This window comes from Leucoraja erinacea, chromosome 22, assembly GCF_028641065.1.
Source record: "Leucoraja erinacea ecotype New England chromosome 22, Leri_hhj_1, whole genome shotgun sequence".
Taxonomy (NCBI): Eukaryota; Metazoa; Chordata; class Chondrichthyes; order Rajiformes; family Rajidae; genus Leucoraja; species Leucoraja erinaceus.
In genome coordinates this window covers 970,012-992,500 of record NC_073398.1, presented here as the reverse complement: position 1 = coordinate 992,500, position 22,489 = coordinate 970,012, and the positions used below count along the sequence as shown (strand labels likewise).

Below are 22,489 nucleotides of genomic sequence, written 5' to 3'. Positions count from 1 at the left end.
AACACTGACCCCTCTCCCCCACACTGACCCCTCCCCCCACACTGACCCCCTCCCCCCCCCCACACTGACCCCTCCCCCCCACACTGACCCCTCCCCCCACACTGACCCCCTCCCCCACACTGACCCCCCTCCCCCCACACTGACCCCCCCCCCACACTGACCCCTCCCCCCACACTGACCCTCCCCCCCACACTGACCCCTCCCCCCACCCCCCCCACACTGACCCCCCCCCCCCCACACACTGACCCCCCCCCCCCCACACTGACCCCTCCCCCCACACTGGCCCCTCCCCCCACACTGACCCCTCCCCCCACACTGACCCCTCCCCCACACTGACCCCTCCCCCCCCCACACTGACCCCTCCCCCACACTGACCCCTCCCCCACACTGACCCTGACCCCTCCCCCACACTGACCCCTCCCCCACACTGACCCCTCCCCCACACACTGACCCCTCCCCCCACACTGACCCCTCCCCCACACTGACCCCTCCCCCACACTGACCCCCTCCCCCCACACTGACCCCCCCCCCACACTGACCCCTCCCCCACACTGACCCCTCCCCCACACTGACCCCTCCCCCCCACACTGACCCCCTCCCCCACACTGACCCCTCCCCCCACACTGACCCCTCCCCCCACACTGACCCCTCCCCCACCCCCACACTGACCCCTCCCCCCACTGACCCCTCCCCCCCCCACACTGACCCCTCCCCCACACTGACCCCTCCCCCCACACTGACCCCTCCCCCACACTGACCCCTCCCCCACACTGACCCCTCCCCCCCACACTGACCCCTCCCCCCCCACACTGACCCCCTCCCCCTACACTGACCCCTCCCCCTCCCCCACACTGACCCCTCCCCCACACTGACCCCTCCCCCCACACTGACCCCTCCCCCCCCCACACTGACCCCTCCCCCCCCCACACTGACCCCTCCCCCCACACTGACCCCTCCCCCTCCCCCACACTGACCCCTCCCCCACACTGACCCCTCCCCCCACACTGACCCCTCCCCCCACACTGACCCCTCCCCCACACTGACCCCTCCTCCACTGCATTCTTTGCCACAGAAGGCCCTCCCCCACACTGCAGTCATTATATTTAAGGCAGAGATAGATATATTCTTGATTAGTATGGGTGTCAGAGGTTATGGGGAGAAGGCAGGAGAATGGATGGGGTTAGTAGGGAGAGATAGATCAGCCATGGTTGAATGGCAGTGTAGACTTGATGGGCCGAATGGCCTAATTCTGCTCCTATCACTTTTGATCTTAAATTCATGTTCATAAGTTCTATTCTTGGAAGGAGCTGATCCCAAACCGTGACTCTATAACTGGTTTATAGGCAAAGCTGAAGTACGTGGCATGGTTATGCTGCTGGCCTTGCCGAGGCAGGGTGAGGTGTAGATGGAGGCAGCGTGAGGTGTAAGATAACGTCCAGTAAAGTCTGATCAAAGTTAGTTTGATCAAAGATAGATAGGTGTGGATGCCACTTGCCTTGAGATTGTCGGGTAACTCTGCCCTTCCCGCATAGCCAGGGTTCATGGTGATAAACACAGTGCACGAACAGTCCAGCGATATCTCTGTCCCTTCAAACACAAATGTCTTCACCTGCTCTGACACAGCTCGCTGGATGGTTTGAATCTGTTGTGCAACAACAGAGAGGACCTGCAATGCAGAGGGAAGATTCTTTATTGAACGATCAGGAACCTAAAGTAACCCCTCACCTTCTGACAGACACAAAATGCTGGAGTAACTCAGCGGAACAAGCAGCATCTCTGGAGAGAAGATCTTTCCTACATCCCTCACCATGAAAATTGTGGAAGCATAGAGAAATGCACGAAACATTGGCCTGCACTATCTTGCACTCAACATTATTCATACTATTTAAGAATAAGGGGTAAGCCATTTAGAAAGGAGATGAGGAAAAACGTTTTCACCCAGAGAGTTGGGACTCTGCCTCAGGGGATATGGGAGAAGGCAGGAACGGGGTACTGATTGGGGATGATCAGCCAAGATCACTTTGAATGGTGGGGTTGGCTCGAAGGGCCAAATGGCCTGCACCTGCGCCTATTGTCTATTGTCTATTGTCTAAGGCGGTGGAGGCCGATTCTCTGGATGCTTTCAAGTGAGAGTTTGATAGAGCTCTTAAAGATAGCGGGGTCAAGGGATATGGGGAGAAGGCAGGAACGGGGTACTGATTGTGGATGCTCAGCCATGATCACAGTGAATGGCGGTGCTGGCTGGAAGGGCCGAATGGCCTACTCCTGTACCTGTTGTCTATTATTCCCTTTATCTGTATTAGTCTTTGGATTAGTTACCTCCAACTCGATGCGATTAAATTCATCGAAGCAAGCCCAAGCACCGGACTGTGCCAGACCTTTGAAGAACTTCCCCATTGCCTTGTAGTCCAGCCCGTCAGAGCAGTTAAACACAACGCACTGTGAAATAGAGTGGAGAACAGCCCTTGTGAAGCATAAAGTGACACACGCATGATAAATGTATTGTTAGCCCCATCAAGAGCCACATCGTGCAGCATTCCATCCCGACTACGGGTGCTGTCTGTTCTGAGTTTGTATGTTCTGCACGTGACCTGCGTGGGTTTTCTCCAGGATCTCCAGTTTCCTCCCACACTCCAAAGACATTTGTAGGTTAACTAGCTTTGGCAAGAATTGTAAATTGTCAAGAGTGTGTGTGGGGCAGTATTAGTGTGCGGGGATCACTGCTCGGCACGATCAATGGGCAGAAGGGCCTGTTTCTGCACTGTATCTCTTAACGAAACTAATCTAACAGTCCACAAACTTGCAGTTGAACCTTTCACATTTTCCCCTCAATAAGGGATGGATACAACTGTTCTACTCACTCTCTATATCAAGGTAATTCTAATCTCATCAAATATTACCATCTGGTTTGGGAATTGCTCTGCCAAGGACAAGAAGGCTCTGCAGAGAGTAGTGCGTTCGGCCGAACGCACTATGGGAACTTCACTCGCCCCCCTGCAGGAACTATACAACAGGAGGTGCAACTCCAGAGCAAATAAAATCCCTTCCACCCCTGCAACGGACTGTTCCAGCTGCTACGGTCAGGCAAACGCCTCCGTTGCCATGCGGTGAGAACGGAGAGGTTGAGAAGGAGTTTCTTCCCAGAGGCAATTCGGACTGTAAACGCCTATCTCACCAGAGACTAAATCTACTGAACGTTTTTCCTTCCATTATTTATTATGTAAAAGAATATGTGTGTTATGATTGTGTTTATAATTTGTTTGGTTGTTTTGTTGTTTGTCTTTTGCACAAAAGTCCGCGAGCATTGCCACTTTCATTTCACTGCACATCTCGTATGTGTATGTGACAAATAAACTTGACTTGACTTGACTTGACTTACAGTCACCACACTGTACTAATTCAGAACATTAGCGGGTGCAGCATCATCTATGGAGCGAAGGAAATAGGCAACGTTTCGGCCCGAGACGTTGCCTATTTCCTTCGCTCCATTGATGCTGCTGCACCCGCTGAGTTTTTCCAGCATTTTTGTGTACCTTCGATATTTCCAGCATCTGCAGTTCCTTCTTGAACACTAATTCAGAACATTGTCTCACTGCTCCCTGCCTACTGCCCTGCTGATGTCAGTAGAATCCACTAGCTCTGACACTCTGTCAATGGGCCCGGAGGCCCTGCTAAATGAAGTGTACTGCCCACCACAGTCCCCACACTGCGTGAGGATTTAACCTGACTCAATGTAAGGGCGGCACGGTGACGCAGCGGTAGAGTTGCTGCCTTACAGCGCCAGATACCCGAGTTCCATCCTGACTACGGGTGCTGTCTGTACCCAGTTGGTACGTTCTCCCCGTGACCTGCGTGGATTTTCTCCGAGTGCTCCGGTTTTCTCCTGCACTCCAAAGACGTACCAAAGGTTTGTAGGTTCATTGGCTTGGGTAAATATTGTAAAATGACCCTAGTGTGTGTAGGATAGTGTTAATGTACAGGGCGATCGCTGGTCGATGCGGACTCGGTGGGCCGAAGGGCCTGTTTCCACGCTGTATCTCCAAACTAAACTAAACTAACCACTCTTGATCCTCAAACACTGGCTTAATCCTCTTGGATAGACACAAAAAGCTGGAGTAACTCAGCGGGTGGAGAGAAGGAATAGGTGATGTTTTGGGTCGAGGGTCTTCTTCAGACTGAAAGAGCGTCTCAACGTGAAATGTTACCTATTCCCATTCTCTAGAGATGCTCCCTGACCCGCTGGGCTACTGCAGCTTTTTGTGTCTATCTTTGGTGAACACCAGCATCAGTGGTTCCTTAATACACAACATAATCCTTGTACCTGTTTGGCCACTGCTTTTGCCAGGTCCTTGCAGGTTTCTGTTTTCCCAGTTCCTGCAGGTCCCTCCGGGGCCCCTCCCAGGTTGAGCTGCAGTGCTCCCATTAATGTCCTGGATGCAGAACGATAGAAACATGGTCAAGGTAGATTCAAATCATAGACAACATTTTGTGTAATCCAGCATTTCCAGTTCCACCAGGGACAGTTTCTTCCCAGCTGTTATCAGGCAACTGAATCATCCTACCACAACCAGAGAGCAATGCTGAACTACTATCTACCTCATTGGTGACCCACGGACTATCTTTAATTGGACTTTACTAGCTTTACCTTGCACTAAACATTATTCCCTTATCATGTATCTATCTATACATTGTGGATGGCTGAATTGTAATCATGTATTGCCTTTGTGCTGGCTGGTTAGCACGCAACAAAACCTCGGTGCACGTGACAATAAACTAAACTCAACTTGCTACACAATAATATGGTTCCCTTTATACAAGAGATTCCCTGACACCCAACCACCTCCACGCACAAACCTCTCTTCACATTTAAGATAGACACAAAAGTGCTGGAGTAACTCAGCGGGACAGGCAGCATCTCTGGAGAGAAGGAATGGGTGACGTTTCGGTTTGAGCCAAGTCTTCAGACTGAGAATCAGGGGAGAGGGAAACTAGAGGTATGAAAAGGTACAGAATAAATCAGAGCCGGCACCGATGCTTTACATTTAGTGTAGTTTAGAAATACAGAGCGGAGACAGGCCCTTCGGCCCACTGTCCACACCAACCAGCGATCCCCACACACTAATACTATCCTACACAAACTAGGGACAATTTACAGAGCCAATTAACCTACACGCCATCACATCTTTGGGATACGGGAGGAAACTGGAGCACCCATAGAGTCATAGAGTGATACAGTGTGGAAACAGGCCCTTCGGCCCAACTTGCTCACACTGGCCAACATATCCCAGCTAAACTATTCCCACCAGCCAGCATTTGGCCCATGTCCCTCCAGACATGTCCTATCCATGTACCTGTCTAACTGTTTCTCAAACATTGGGATAGTGCCTGCCTCAACTACTTCGTCTGGCAGCTCGTTCCATACACCCACCGCCTCTTGTGTGAAGAGGTTCTCTCTCAGATTGCTATTATATCTTTCACACTTCACCTTAAACATCCACACAGGTCATGTGGAGAATGTACAAACTCCGTGTAAACAACACCTGTAGTCAGGATTGAACCCGGGTCTCTAGCACTGTGAGGCAGCAGCTCTATCGCTGCACCACCGTGCCAGAGAACTGGTTTGTGCATGTGGGGTTCATTGCATTAGTGGAAACAGGGTGGTCCACAGGGTGAAAGTGGCAACGTGCGCTGAAAACCAGTGTTGCTCTCATCGATCTGCCATCAGCTTATGACACCGTGTGGAGACATGGTCTGTTGCTGGAAGCTCCCAGAATCTTGAAGTGCCAAACCACCATGCATGCCCCCTCTTCCATCCTCAGCAACCCTAGATATAGGGTCTCACTTGGGGACCAGACCTGCTCTGTCAGGATCCTGAATGATGGTCTCCCCCAGGGCTCAGTCCCAGCTCCCCTACTCTTCAACATTTATGTGAGTGACACGCCAACTACCTCATCCAGGAAGTTTGCACATGCAGATGACCTTGCCCTTGCCTACCAGGGAGCTGCCCTTGAGGATATCAGCAGAAATCTAACACAAGACTTGAAGGGGATGGAGGAGTACTTCACCTTCTGGCGACTTCGCCCCAACCCATCTAAGCCAACTGTCACTGCCTTTCACCTCAGCAATCGGCTCTCCAATGCAAAGCTCCGAGTGTCCTTTTGTGGTAAGCCGGTGAAGAATGATGAATTCCCCAAGTACCTCGGAGTCACCCTGGATCGCACCCTCACATATCGTGAACATCTGAAGAGGGTGGCTGATAAACTGAAAGCAAGGGTGGACATCACCAGGAAATTTGCTGGCAACACCTGGGGATCCAATGCACACACCCTCCATACCGCACTTAGCCCTAGTCTACTCAACAGCCGATGTTTTGCTCAACAGCTTGGGCTAATAGCTGCCACACCAAAGGAGTTGACGCTGTCGTTAACCCTGCAATGCGGGTCATCGCAGGAACGTTTAAGTCAACACCTTTGCAGTGGCTCCCTGTCCTCTCTCATATTGCCGCTCCCAGCATACGCAGAAGGGAGAGGATGTTGAAAGATTTGTGCACCATCGAGGCTAACCCTGACCTTCCCATCCATGCTGACTTGAACAACATGCGCCTGAAGTCCCGCAAACCCTTCTGGTCTTCCGTTAAACCCCTGGAAGACTTTGACTCCAAGACTGAGTGGCGCCGAGCCTGGAAAGATGCCGACACCAACAACGGAGTTTCACAACCTTCTCTCTGACTGCCCCCCCTCTGTGATTCCCCCTTCCCTCCAACTCTACGACCACATCCTTACCCAGACCCGTTACCACAGCCACATTTGTTTCCTTGGGACTTGCCTGTGCCTCCATCTGGTACCTCATGGCTTCCAGCTCCAGTTCCTTTCCTCCCAGTTCGGACCCCAGCCAGATATCGATACCGACGGGCTATCCACCGGCATACACAACAATTCTCCCACCAGGCACTGAGATCCGCCCTGGCTGTGATGCACCAGCACCAGCAGGACCTCGCATTGACTCTCCCGAAACTGCGGGCCTCACTCACCCAGACATGCAACGGACCCCAACTCTACCTCATCTGCTGGAAGATCCACGTCTTCAATCAACGATTCCTGGCCCACCTTAACTCCACCAAAGACCTGAAACTAGTCCGCCTCCAGGCTGCTCCTGCCACCGACACTCCGCCAGTCGACCGCCCGCAGACTCGTGGCCCCAACGCTGGCCCGCGTTGCCTGCCCGAGTCCCGCGACGCTATCTTGGCCACGAGGGGCAGCTCCAGCATTTACCAGGACGCCGCCTTCGCCGATCTCCACGTCGATGCTGCCGCCGACCTTCACCGGCCTACCGATGACGCCCAACCTCGCTGCCTCACTGGTAACTTGGACTTTCTCCCCTTCGCCACCTTACTGTGCCCATCTTACATTGCCACGGCACTGGTCCCACCGAACATGGTTGCCGCACCGGGGCCCACTCACCGTGCCGGCCCAACGACCATCCGCCCACCGGGACCTCCCACGCTCCGCCCGCCCGCCAACCCGGACTCTACTGCCACTGGACTCCCACCATCGATTCCACCAGGCCTGAAGCCTCCACACTGCAGATTCCCACTCCCCTGGGTTTGACGGTGCTGGGTCCTAGTGCTTGTCTCCCCAACCCTGGTAACCTCAGTGGCTGTTCCACTGGGTCTGCCCCATCACCTTCAAACCACGTGACCCCTGCTCCTCCCCACCAACACTACCGCCCTCTCACCCCCCCCCCACCCCCTCCCCACCAGACATCACCTTGGCCTCAGTTCACTCACCTGCCTTCCTCTGGCCCCAACCCCCATCCCTGCCGTGTGTTCACCATCCCCCCTACCTCCCCCTCTCTGACACCGAACGGTCGGTCCTCAGCAGAGGCGTTAACTTTGCCCCCCTCCATCCCCACCTCAATGAGTTCCACGCCCACCACGACTTGGAGCTCTTCTACCGTCGCCTCCGCCTCACAGCGTTCTTCCATGGGAAGGAGTCCTCACCCCCTATTGATGACCCCTTTACCCGTCTCCAACGAACCCCCTACTCGTGGACCCCCCCCCTCATGGCCTTCCGACTTTAGAACTCTTCATCCAAAACTGCCGGTGGGACATCAACCGCCTCAACTTCTCCACTCCCCTGCCTCACTCCAATCTCTCCCCCCCCTGAACGTACTGCCATCAACTCACTCCGCAACAACCCAGACTGGGCTATCAAACCTGCCGACAAGGGAGGTGCCGTGGTAGTCTGGCGCGTCGATCTCTACAAAGCTGAGACCAGGCGCCAACTCTCCTTCTCCTACTTACCCCTGGACCATGACCCCACAGACGAGCACCAGGCCACCATCTCTAGCACCATCACTGACTTCATCCACTCTGGCTCCCTGCACCGCCCCCCCCCCCCCCCCCCCCCCCCCCCCCCCCCCCCCCCAACCTCATCCTCCAACCCCATCGTTCCCCAGCCCCGCACGGCCTGATTTTACCTTCTCCCCAAAATCCAAATACCTGACTATCCTGGTAGACCAATTGACTCTGCCTGTTCTTGCCCTACCAAACTTATTTCCACATACCTTGACTCCATCCTATCCCCCCTGGTTAAATCCCTCACGACCTATGTTCAAGACACCTCAGACACTCTCCGTCGTCTCCAGGAATTCCGTTTTCTAGGCCTCCATCCCCTCATCTTCACCATGGACGTCCAGTCACTCTACACCTCCATCCCCCACTCAGAGCTCTCTGTTTATTCCTCGACCAGAGAATCAACCTATACCCGTCCACTGATACTCTCCTCCGCCTAGCGGAGTTCGTCCTTTCCCTCAATAACTTCTCATTTGACTCTTTCCATTTCCTCCAAATACAAGGTGTAGCTATGGGCACGCAAATGGGCCCCAGCTATGCCTGCCTCTTTGTAGGGTACGTCGAACAATCCTTGTTCAAGACGTACCAGGGTCCCATCCCCGACCTCTACCTCCGCTACATCGACGATTGCATTGGTGCCACCTCCTGCACCCACACACAACTCACTAACTTCATCAACTTCGCCACTAACTTCCATCCGGCGCTCAAATACACCTGGACCATTTCCGATACCTCCCTACCATTTCTTGACCTCACTATCTCCATCGCAGGTGATAGATTTCTGACCCACATCCACTATAAGCCCACTGACTCCCATGGATATCTAGACTAAACTTCTTCCCACCCTGCTTCCTGTAAGGACTCCATCCCCTACTCCCAATTCCTCCGTTTACGCCGCATCTGCTCCCAGGATGAGGTGTTCCTCACCAGGGCATCGGAAATGTCCTAATTCTCCAGGTAACGGGAGTTCCCCTACCCTACCATAGATTAGGCTCTCACCAAGGTCTCTTCCATACCCCGTAACACTGCTCTCTCTCCCCATCCCCCCACTCGCAACAAGGGCAGAGTCCCCCTAGTCCCCACCTTTCACCCCACTAGCCGTCACATACCACAAATAGTCCGTCATTTTCGCAAACTCCAACATGACCCCACCACTCGCCATATCTTCCCATCTCCCCGTCTGCTTTCCGCAAAGACCGCTCCCTCCATAACTCCCTAGTCAATTCTTCCATTCCCTCCCGTACCACCCCCTCCCCGGGCACTTTCTCTTGCAACCGCAAGAGATGCTACACTTGTCGCTTTACCTCCACCTCGACACCATTCAAGGACTCAAGCAATCGTTCCAGGTGCGACAGAGGTTCACCTGCACCTCCTCCAACCACATCTATTGCATCCGTTGCTCTAGATGTCAGCTGATCTACATCGGTGAGACCTAGCGTAGGCTTGGCGATCGTTTCGCCGAACACCTCCGCTCGGTCCGCTATAAACAAGCTGATCTCCCGGTGGCTCAGCACTTCAACTCCCCCACCCATTCCCCATCCAACCTCTCTGTCCTGGGTCTCCTCTATGGCCAGAGTGAGCAACACCGGAAATTGGAGAAACAGTACCTCATATTCCGCTTGGGTAGTCTGGGGTTTTGACCTCCATCGCAAGCAATGGCTAACCCTGAACAGTATCTGCACCCTCCATGCAAGAACAGAACATGGCTGCATAAGTGGGGGATGACAGACAGCCCTGCTTGCGACTGCTGACACCAGCCCATCCCACACATCGTGAATGACTGCCCACTGAGGCTTTTCCCTGGTGGCATCAAAGCCATCCACCCAGTAACTGATGCTGTCCTGGCCTGGATGTCTACCCTTGATCTACAACTTTAGGCTGTGCACGCCGTACACAAGAAAAGGAGAACTGGTATATACATATTTCATGTGCTTGGGTTTTTTAAAAGACTGAGCATCAATAAATGGGATTCAGTGGAATAAACATCAGCCAAGAGCAAGTAAGGTGACTAAATATGGAGGGGGATCGATCAGAAACATTGTAGTCACTTCCAAGTGAGCAAGCCTAGTTCAGGCACAGACTGTACAATAGAGTCTTACAGTGTGGAAACAGGGCCTTCCACCCAACTTGCCCACACCGGCCAACATGTCCCAGCTACACTAGTCCCGCCTGCCTGCGTTCGGCCCATATCCCTCTAAACCCGTCTTATCCATGCACCTGTCTAACTGTTGCGATAGTCCCAGCCTCAACTACCTCCTCCGGCAGTTCATTGTTCTGTCCAATTGCTTCATAGTAACTGACACCTATACAGGGTCCGAGGACAAAGCACAAAAAAACCTCCACAAGTTCAGCAGTGGGGTGAAGGACACAGATTTCTGAGTTCAGTTCAGTTTAGTTTATTGTCACGTGTACCGAGGTACAGTGAAAAGCTTTTGTTGGATGTTAACCAGTCAGCGGAAAGACAATCTTCATCTATTTATACATAACTAAAACTCTGATCTTGTTATCTTCTGGTTTGGCGGTCTCTCTATTAGCAACCTTCGACCTCAACTATCTAAAGGTGCGTCCTTTTATTCTGAGGCTGTGGCCTCTGGTCCTAGACTTTCCCACTGGTGGAAACATTCTCCACACATCCACTCTATCCAGGCCTTTCACTGTTCGGGCAATTTAATTCAGACAAGTGTGAGGTATTATAGTTTGGGAAGTCAATCCCGGTCAGGACCTTGGCAGTAGACGTAGAACCCTGGGGAGTAGTTTGGAGCGGAGGGAGCTCGGAGTGCAAGTACATGGTTCCCTGACATTTGTGCAGATGTATAGATCGGAAAGGATTATTGGGATATTGTCTAAATAGAGAATGCCCACTGTCAGCATGGACAAAGTTTGTAGGAGGGCCTATTTTCATGTTGTATTGCTCTTCCACTCTACAAATGTTGCATCGCAGGCAGATGATCAGGGAATAAGTATAGAAGTTGCAGTTATACAAGACCTTGGTGAGGTCACACTCGGAGTATTACGTTCAGTTTTGATGACCGTACTATGATGATCTTATACTAGAGGTGTAAAAAGTCATGAGTGTGAATGTGCAGCCTTTTTCTGAGGATAGGGGAATGAGGAACTCGAGAGCATAGGTTTAGAGTGAGAGGGAACGATTTAATAGGAACCTAAGGGGGAACATTTTCACACAGAGGATGGTGGGTATGGGGAACAGGGGAAGTAACATAGAAACATAGACAATAGGTGCAGGAGGAGGCCATTCGGCCCTTTGAGCCAGCACCACTATTCATTCTGATTTTGGCTGATCATCCCCAATCAATACCCGTGCCTGCCTTTTCCCCAGTCTGAAGAAGGGTTTTGGCCCGAGACGTTGCCCGTTTCTTTCACTCCATAGATGGTGCCGCACCCGCTGAGTTTCTCCTTCGATTGTTCTCCTTTGTCTACCTTTGATTTTCCAGCATCTGCAGTTCCTTCTTGAACATTCTCCCCATCTCCCTTGATTCCACTAGCCCCTAGAGCTCTATCTAACTCTCTCTTAAATCCATCCAGTGACTTGACCTCCACTGTCCTCTGTGGCAGGGAATTCCACAAATTCACAACTCTATGGGTGAAAATGTTTTTTCTCACCTCAGTCTTAAATGACCTCCCCTTTATTCTAAGACTGTGGCCCCTGGTTCTGGACTCGCCCAACATTGGGAACATTTTTCCTGCATCTAGCTTGTCCAGTTCTTTTATAATTTTATATGTTTCTATAAGATTCCCCCTCATCCTTCTAAACTCCAGTGAATACAAGCCTAGTCTTTTCAATCTTTCCTGATATGACAGTCCTGCCATCCCAGGGATCAATCTCATGAACCTACCTCAATCACAAGGATGTCCTTCGTCAAATTAGGAGACGAAAACTGTACACAATACCTCAGATGTGGTCTCACCTGAGCCCTAAGCAACTGCAGAAGAACCTCTTTACTCCTATACTGAAATCCTCTTGTTATGAAGGCTAACATTCCATTAGCTTTCTTCATTGCCAGCTGTAGCTGCATGCCAACTTTCAATGACCGGTGTACAAGGACACCCAGGTCTCGCTGCACCTCCCCCTTAGCAATTTCCTTCTGTTGTCCTATGAAAGTTTTCCCAATCCTCTGGCTTCCGGCTACTCTTTGCTGTGTTATACATCATTTCTTTTAGTTTTATTCTATCCCTAACTTCTCTTGTCAACCAAGGTTTCCTCCTACTTCCCTTATGCCCCTGTCCCACTTAGGAAACCTGAACGGAAACCTCTGGTGACCTTGCACCGCACCCAAGTTTTCCATGAGTCGCCAGAGGTTTTGGTCACTCGCCTGGAAAGCCTCGACTGAAGTGTGAGCTGCATCTAATGACCAAAGATCCTACAGGATCTTTGCTACCGACCGCACACACACACACACACACACACACACACACACACACACACACACACACACACACACACACACACACACACACACACACACACACACACACACACACACACACACACACACACACACACACACACACACACACACACACACACACACACACACACACACACACACACACACACACACACACACACCGCGAAGGTGGGGGCAAGGGACAGTGGAGGAGCGCTGTCTGCGCGATGAAGAGGAATATAAACGGCTACCGCAGAGCACGGTAAGTCCATTAGAGAGCGCGGGAGGGAGGGAGAGAAGGGGAAAGAAGGAGAGAGAAGGACAGAGAAGGGGAGAGAGAAGCAGAAGAGAAGGTGAGAGAAGGGGAGTGAGAAGTGGGGAGATGGGGAGAGAAGAGGTGAGAAGTGGAGAGAGAAGGGGAGAGAAGGGGGAGAGAAGGGGGGGAGAAAGGTAGGGGGGAGAAGGAGTGGGGACAGTTTTAAGAAGTTTAATAAAGTTGGCATTTAAACTTCCGGCGGATCTTCTAGGTCTTGAAAACCAAAGATCCTATAGGATCGTTGCTGAAAACTTCAATGAGCCAATTAAAATGGCTGGTCAGAGAAGGAGATAGCAAGGTTGCCTGTAAGTAACTAGTGACCCCACTCATACTGGCAAACGGCAACCTATTTTTAGTCAAGGCCAGTTTTGATTTTGTTGAAATAATCGCAGGAACATAGAAGAAGCCTCGACTACGCGGAAACCACTTTTGACCATTAGGGAGAGTGACCGAAACCTCCGGGAACCCCATGGAAACCTTGGGTGGGGCGCAAGGTCACCAGAGGTTTCCCTTCAGGTTTCCTAAGTGGGACAGGGGCATTAGAATATTTTTGGAATGAAATGATCCTGCGTCTTCCGGATTATGCCCAGAAATTCCTGCCATTGCTGTTCCACCATCATTCCTGCTAGGATCCCTTTCTAGTCTACTTTGGCCAGCTCCCCTCTCATGCCTTCATAGTCCCCTTTGTTCAAATGTCACTGACACTTCCGATTTAACCTTCTCCTTCTCAAATTGCAGATTAAAACTAATCCTATTATGATCATATTATGAAATCCACATATGGGCGTCGAGACCGACGTCGCAGTGGCCTCTGCAGTCTGTCTGTGTATTTTTTTTATTTTTTGTCCCGTTGAGGGTTTAGTTTGTCACGGGTTTTTAAATGTGTATGTGTGGGGGGTGGGGGAAAATTTTAAATCTCTTCCCTGCATGGAGACCCGACCTTTTCCCTGTCGGGTCTCCGTTGCCGTTGGGGCCTAGCGCTGTGGAGCGGCCTCCAACCGGAATGACCTGTGGAGCTGTGGAGCTGCGGAGACTGTGGAGCTGTGGAGCTGCGGTGCTGCAGACCTACCATCGTGGAGCTAGCCGGCTTCGGAGCTGTGGAGAGCTGCGGTGGCGCGCTGCTGCGACCAGACTCCGGTGGATGGTGACACCGGGAGCTCGCGGGTCCCTGCTGGGAGACCGCTTTGCAGGGCACCGGCAACGGCGACTTCCCCCGCTCAAATTGTGGGGTTCAGAGTGACCTGGAGCGGGGCCTTACAACGCCCAGCGCGGCTTAAATTGCCGCGGACTTGTTAGCGCCCGCCGGGGGCTTTGACCTCGACTTCGGGAGGGAAATGGAGAGCAGGGGAAAGACAAGACTTTGCCTTCCATCAGAGTGAGGAGGAGACTCGCTGTGATGGATGTTTGTGTAAATTATGTTGGTGTGTGTCTTGATTCTTTTCTTGTATGGCTGCAGAAACCAAATTTCGTTTGAACCTCATGTGAGGTTTCAAATGACAAATAAAAGGTATTGTATTGTATCACTGCCTTCTTTACCTCGAGTTCTCTTATCAAATTTGGTTCATTGGACAACATTAAATCCAGAATTACCTTTTCTCTGGTTGGCTCCATTACAAGCTGCTCTAAGAATCCATCTCGGATGCATTCTACAAACTCTCTTTCTTGGGGTCCTGAACCAACCTGATTTTCCCAGTGTATCTGCATATTGAAATCCCCATCACCACATCACCTTTGTTAAATGCCAGTTTTAACTCCTGCTGCAACTTACACCCTACACCCGGGCTACTATTTGGGGGTCTGTAGGTAACACCAATTAGTGTCTTCTTGCCTTAGCAATTCCTCAACTCAATCCACACTGACTCTACCTCGTCAGTCCCTATGTCTTCCCTCGCAAGGGACTGAATTCCATCTATCACCAGCAGAGCTACCCCCCCCCCCCCCCCTTCCTCTGCCCACCTGCCTGTCCTTTCTATAGGATGTATAACCCTGAATATTAAGTTCCCAGGCCCGATCCTCCTGCAGCCATGTCTCAGTAATCCCCACAATGTCATAGTTAGGTGTCCTTGAGACTCTTGAAAGGCGCCCATAAATAAAATTTATTATTATTATTATTATAGTTGAGTCAGTTGGAATCACGGTGTAATAGATCATCAGATCATAAGGTGAGACCAAGAGCAGGTGATCGTTTTGCTGAAAGCCTCCGCTCAGTCCGTCGTAACCAACCTGATCTCCCGATTGCTTCGTACTTCAACTCCCCCTCCCATTCCCAATCTGATCTTTCTGTCCCATTATCAGTGAGGCCCAGCACGAATTGGAGGAGCAGCACCTCATATTTTGCTTGGGTAGTTTACACCCCAGCGGTATGAACATTGACTTCTCTAACTTCAGATAGCCCTTGCTTTCTCTCTCCATCCCTTCCCAGTTCATCCCACTAGTCTTACTGTCTCCACCTATATTCTATCTTTGTCCCGCCCCCTCCCCTGACATCAGTCTGAAGAAGGGTCTCGACCCGAAACGTCGCCCATTCCTTCTCTCCAGAGATGCTGCCTCACCTGCTGAGTTACTCCAGCATTTTGTGTCGACCTTCGATTTAAACCAGCATCTGCAGTTCTTTCTTACACATAAGGTCATAAGTGATAGGAGTAGAATTAGGCCATTTGGCCGATCAAGTCTACGCCATTCAATCCTGGCTGATCTATCTCTCCCTCCTAAACCCATTCTCCTGCCTTCGGCCCTTTACCTCTGGCACCCGTACGAAAGAATCTATCTTTCTTGCCTTAAAAATATCCACCGACTTGGTCTCTACAGATTCAGCACTGTTTGGCTGAAGAAATTCCTCCTCATCTCCTTCCTAAAGGAACAACCTTTAATTCTGAGGTGATGACCTCTAGCCCTAGACTCTCCCACTAGTGGAAACATCCTCTCCACATCCACTCAATCCAAGCCCTTCAATATTCAATGAGGTCCACCCTCATTCTTCTAAACTCCAGTGAGTACAGGCCCCGTGCCGAAAAAACGCTCATCATTTGTTAACCCACTAACTCCTGGGATCATTCTTGTAAATCTCCTCCGGACCCTCTCCAGAGCCAGCACATCCTTCCTCAGATATGGGACACAAAATTGCTCACAATATTCCAAATGTGGCCTCTCCAGTACCTTACAGAGCCTCAGCATTACATCCCGGTTTTTGTATACAAGCCCTCTTGAAATAACTGCTGGCATTGAGTTTTCTTTCTTTACTACAAATTCAACTTGCAAGTTAACTTTTTGGGAATCCTGCACCAGTATCCTGCATCCAAGTCCCTCTGCCCCTCCAATTTCTGGATTCTCTCCCCATTGAGAAAATAGTGTACGCCTTTATTCCTGAGTCCACACTTTGCTACACTATATTCCATCTGCCACTTATTTGCCCACTCTCCCACCTGTCCAAGTCCTTCTGCAGAGTCCCTGCTTTCTCTACACTACCTGCCCCTCCACCTTGTATCATCCACAAACTTGGCTACAAAGCCTTCAATCCCCTGATCCAATCATTAATATACAACGTGAAGCGTACCAGCCCCAGCACCGACCCCTGCGGAACTCCACTAGTCACTGGCAGCCAATCAGAAAAAGCCCCTTTATTGCCACTCTTTGTCTTCTGCCATCCAGCCATCCTGCTATCCATGCTAGTATCTGCCCTTTAATACTATGGGATCTCATCTTCCTCACATGTAGCACCTTATCAAAGGCTTTCTGAAAATCCTTGGACTGATATTTGGACTGGTACAAGGAGAGAAAAGGTTTAGAGGGTACAGAGCGGCACGGTGGTGCAGCGGTAGATTTGTTGCCTCACAGCGCCAGAGACCCAGGTCGATCCTGATTGCGGGTGCTATCTGTACGGAGTTTGTGCGTTCTTCCTGTGATCTGCGTGGGTTTTCACCGGGAGCTCCGGTTTCCTCCCACACTCCAAAGACGTGCCGGTTAGTAGGTCAATTTGGCTTTGGCTAAAATTGTAAATTGTCTTAGTGTGTAGGATAGTGTTGGTGTACGAGGATTGCTAGTCGGCACAGACATGGTGGGACGATGGGACTGTTTCTGTGCAGTATCTCTAAACTAAACTAAACTAATACGCCAAACACGGGCAAATGGGACTTGGTTAGATGGCAATTCTTGGTTGGTGTGAATGAGTTTGCTTCCATGCAGTATGACTCTACAAACCTTGGTGAAATATAAACCTTTGTGATATCTTTGAAAGCTCGTCTTAGTACCGAATCAAAGAAGATAATCCGCATTATTTCATGTGTAAGGAGGAACTGCAGATGCTGGTTAAACTGAAGACTGACACAAAAAGCAGGAGTAACTCAGCAGGTCAGACAGTATCTCTGTAGAAAAGGAATAGGTGACATTTTGGGTTGTGATCCTTCTTCAGACTGAGAGTCAGGGGAACGGGGAACGATAGAAATAAATGGTACTTAGGACAAATGAATGGAAGATATGCAGAAAGAACGATGATCAAGGAAATGTGGAGCCCACAATGGTCCATTGTTGGCTGTGGGGAAGGTGATAACGAGTGATACGGACAAAGGAACTCAACAGGACGACAGGTACATAAATCAACATTCATGTCATTGGGGTGTAAGCTGTCCAAGCAAAATATGAGGTGCTGTTCCTCCAATTTGTGTTTGACCTCACTCTGACAGTGGAGGAGGCCCAGGACAGAAAGGTCAGTGTGGGAATGGGAGGGGGAGTTAAAATGTTTGGCAACTGGGAGATCACGCAGCCCAAGGCGGACTGAGCAAAGGTTTTCAGCACAATGATCGCACAGTCTGTGTTTGGTCTCGCCATATATAGGAGTCCACACCTGGAACAATCGATACAGTAGATGTTGTTGACAGAATGGTCATTGTGGGAGTGGGAGTGGGAGTGGGAGTGGGAGTGGGAGTGGGAGTGGAAGTGGGAGTGGGAGTGGGAGTGGGAGTGGGAGTTAAAGTGTCTGGTAACTGGGATGTATTCATGTTAATTGGCATTTGTAAACAGAAGATTGAATGAAAAATAATACAGATAATGAGAGAGGAGGCTTTGGGGTAGCAGTTGAGTGACACATGTAAGGACAGCAAGCTGCTACTCACCTGTAGCACCTGTCAGTGAGTGGTGTGATGACAAGCCTTCCAGTGTTCCCCAGGTATTCATAGCCGTAAGGCACGGTGGTTGTGATCATCCTCACCACTATTTTCTTCTCTTCCCAATAGTAACGTAGCTGAGCGATCCAATTAAAGTCAGTTGTGCTGATGATGCCAAGGTCGTTCAACTTTGCCACGACATCACGGGCTAGCAAGGAGAATGGAAATGCCTTTGTTCAATCTCAAGAGTGTTTCATTGTCAGATGTTCCAGACAGAACACAACAATGGCATTGTTACTTGCAGCAGCACAAGCAGAATATGTAAACATAGTACACTGTAAACAATATCATAAACGAGAAAAATAAGCTCAGTGTGTGTGTATATATATATATATATGTGTGTGTGTGTGTGTATGTGTGTGTGGGTATGTGTGTGTGGGTATGTGTGTGTGGGTATGTGTGTGTATGTGTGTGTGTGTGTGTGTGGGTGTGTGTGTGTGTGTGTGTGTGTGTATGTGTGTGTATGTGTGTGTCAGTGTGTGTGTGGGTATGTGTGTGTATGTGTGTGTATGTGTGTGTGGGTATGTGTGCACATATACATATATATACACATATACATACATATGTGTGTGTGTGTGTAAATGTGTGTGCCTGTATACACATATATACATGAACACACATATATATATTTATATATATATATCTATACATTTGCACTTTGTGTATATATCTACATTTATGTGTCATATGTGTGTGTATATGTGTGTGTGTGTATGTGTGCATATATACATACATACATACATATACACATACATATATACATGCATTTTCATATATGTACATACACACATACAAAAGCAATACTAGTGTAAAATACAAAACCAATATCCTCAAGCCTATTGTAGTTCAGAGCTTATTTGAGGTTGTAGTGTTTAATAGCCTGATAGCTGTAGGGAAGAAGCTAATCCTGAACCTGGACGTGTTCCTGAACACTTGGGACCTTCTACAATTTAACCAAAGTCAATTAGTCTGCAAACCTGTACATCTTTGGAGTGTGGGAGGAAACTGGAGCACCTGGGGAAAACCCACGCGGTCATGGGAAGAACGTACAAACTGCGTACAGACAGTGGCCACGGTCAGGATGGAACCTCGATCTCTGCTGCTGTAAGGCAACAACTCTACCTCTGCTCCACCGTGCCACCCAAAAGAAGCACAGAGGGTGTGGGAATAGGGAAGGAGCTGCCAGAGGAAGTAGCTGCCAGAGCCATGGAGGGGTTGAGGCTTGGCAGAGTGATGCCACCTTCCCATGGCAGCTGCTGGTACCATGTACCCATGGGACGGTGGATCCAACCACACACGAGGCCGGCTACAGGAACTCAGGGACAGGGTGAGCTGTTGACTGCTCCACGCTCCTCAACCCAACCTTAACCCATGTGGCAAGGTGGTGCAGCAGATGAATTGCTGCCACACAGCGTCAGAATCCCCAGGTTCGATCCTGACTACATATATGGAGTTTCCCAATGACCACGTGGGATTTCTCCGGGTTCTCCAGTTTCCCCCACATTCCAAAGACGTACAGGCTTGTAGGTTAATTGGCTTGGTCTAAATGTAAATTGTCCCTAGTGTGTGTAGGATAGTGCTAGTGTGTGGGGATCGCTGGTCGGCATGGACTCGGTGGGCCAAAGGGCCTGTTTCCATGCTATATCTCTAAACTAAACTAAATAAAACTAATCAGGACCAAACTGAACCAAACCAAACAAATCTAAACTAAACTATCTTAAACTATACAAAACAAATCGAAACAATACTAAACCAAATGAAACTACAATACACTACACTAAACATGCAAGGCTGCTATCACAGCAAGAATCCTGGTTGGGTTGCTCCTGGGCCGGGCCAAGTTGGCCATCCGCGGGTCACGGCGCCGGGCAGAAGAGGGCCACAGCAAACATCCCACAGAGCACACAGACTGGAGCAGAGGTTTCACCAGTCCCACCACTAGATGGCTCCACGTTGAATCCAGTCGTAGCCAAAGATCCTAGAGGAGCAAGATAGACCACTCCTTGAAAAACGCGTAGTATGACGTGTGTGATCGTCGACGCCATTTTTCGAGGCATTTATTGGGCTTCCCCCACACTGTCATGGCGTCCTTATCTAAATTTCATCTCACTGCTCTGCTATCAAGTATTCTAATCGTAAATCTAAACGACCCGACCTGCCATTCTTTAGGTTCCCCAATAAAAAAGAAAGGTGAGAAAATATTTTTATTATTTTCAGTCGATATTCTGTCGTGAAAATGTTATTTTCTGTTCTCCCATCAACGGCCATTGGGAAACTGGGTTTGTCGGTACATTAGAAAGTTATTCGACTTATTTTTAATAGTTCTTTACTTACCATAATAATAAAGACAATTTTAACACTTCTGTACGTTTTTGGTCTTGTTCTTGTAAGGGATTGGTCTCCACAATATGGCCCGCGGACACATAGGTCCAGTGACCAGGAGATTTCTCGAGCTCAGATTCAAGTCCGAGAATGGGCGGCTGTTACCCATTATATTCCTCAAATTGTCGAGACATCACAAGCAAAGATCACAAGCCCGCCGTGAAGAAGGGTGCAATCAAATATTATATTATATAACTCTGCTCTATCATCTTTTGGGTGCAATGGTGGGCCGGGGGGGTTCGGTGGCGGCGGCCGCAATCAAAGATACTAGTGGAGCTCTGCTCTATAATCTTTGGTCGGAATGGGACGGCTGCGCGTTATAATGTGCTATCGCTCCACTCTCCCTCTCCCCCTTCTCCCTGTCCCCCTTCTCCCTCCCCCCTTCTCCCTGTCCCCCCTTTCCCCTTCTCCCTCCCCCTTCTCCCTCTCCCCCTCTCCCCCCTTCTCCCTCTCTTCTCTCGATCTCTCGCTCCCCTCTCTTCTCTCGATCTCTCTCTCTCTCCCCCTCTCTTCGCGATCTCCCTCCCTTCCCTCTCTCCCTCCCTTCCATCTCTCCCTCCCTTACCTCTTCGTGAGAGTTGGCAGCTCTGCTATGCCTTGGGTCCAAAAGAGGATAGAAAGAAAATACTTAATGGTCTTTGTAAGAAGATTTTAATAAGCTCTTCTACATTTAAGGTAAATTGACATATTAAAGGCAAAACGCATTTTCAATATACAGGTCTCTCCACACAACTGAAAACAATTGCATTTAAGTGATATATCATCCATTGTTCAGGCAAGTAGCAATAGGTTACAATAAACTTCCTACATATTCCAGGAATTCATCTCATAACAATGGGAGAGGCTTAAATGCATTGTAAAATCATAAATCCATGTTGACTTGGACTAATCCTTTTACTGCTATCCAAATGCCCCATTATTACATCTTTAATAATTGACTCCAGCATCTTTCACACCACCAAAGTCAGGCTAACTGGTCTGTAATTCCCTGTTTTCTCTCTCGCTCCTTTCTTGAAAAGTGGGATAGCATTAGCTACCCTCCAATCCACAGGAACTGATCGTAAATCTATTGATCGTTGGAAAATAATAGAAACATAGAAATTAGGTGCAGGAGTAGGCCATTCGGCCCTTCGAGCCTGCACCGCCATTCAATATGATCATGGCTGATCATCCAACTCAGTATCCCGTTCCTGCCTTCTCTCCATACGCTCTGATCTCCTTAGCCACAAGGGCCACATCTAACTCCCTCTTAAATATAGCCAACATCGGGAACAGTCGGCCTGCATCTAGCCTGTCCAACCCCCTAAGAATTTTGTAAGTTTCTATAAGATCCCCTCTCAATCTCCTAAATTCTAGAGAGTATAAACCAAGTCTATCCAGTCTTTCTTCATAAGACAGTCCTGACATCCCAGGAATCAGTCTGGTGAACCTTCTCTGCACTCCCTCTATGGCAATAATGTCCTTCCTCAGATTTGGAGACCAAAACTGTACGCAATACTCCAGGTGTGGTCTCACCAAGACCCTGTACAACTGCAGTAGAACCTCCCTGCTCCTATACTCAAATCCTTTCGCTATGAAAGCTAACATACCATTCGCTTTCTTCACTGCCTGCTGCACCTGCATGCCTACTTTCAATGACTGGTGTACCATGACACCCAGGTCTCGCTGCATCTCCCCTTTTCCTAGTCGGCCGCCATTTAGATAATAGTCTGCTTTCCTGTTTTTGCCACCAAAATGGATAACCTCACATTTATCCACATTATACTGCATCTGCCAAACATTTGCCCACTCACCCAGCCTATCCAAGTCACCTAGCAGTCTCCTAGCATCCTCCTCACAGCTAACACTGCCCCCCAGCTTAGTGTCATCCGCA

General features: G+C 49.8%; 1 protein-coding gene across 1 annotated transcript in view; it reads right to left on the bottom strand.

The window, feature by feature from the left end:
* The window catches only part of LOC129708029 (dynein axonemal heavy chain 3-like), a 426,708-nt gene that overhangs the window by 233,454 nt on the left and 170,765 nt on the right, over positions 1 to 22,489 (bottom strand). The window contains exons 29-32 of the mRNA XM_055653570.1: positions 18,184 to 18,382; positions 4,322 to 4,430; positions 2,320 to 2,439; positions 1,496 to 1,666 (exon numbers count right to left, since the gene is read on the bottom strand). Coding sequence (XP_055509545.1) covers positions 1,496 to 1,666; positions 2,320 to 2,439; positions 4,322 to 4,430; positions 18,184 to 18,382 — 599 coding nt within the window. The remainder of the gene's footprint in view (positions 1 to 1,495; positions 1,667 to 2,319; positions 2,440 to 4,321; positions 4,431 to 18,183; positions 18,383 to 22,489) is intronic.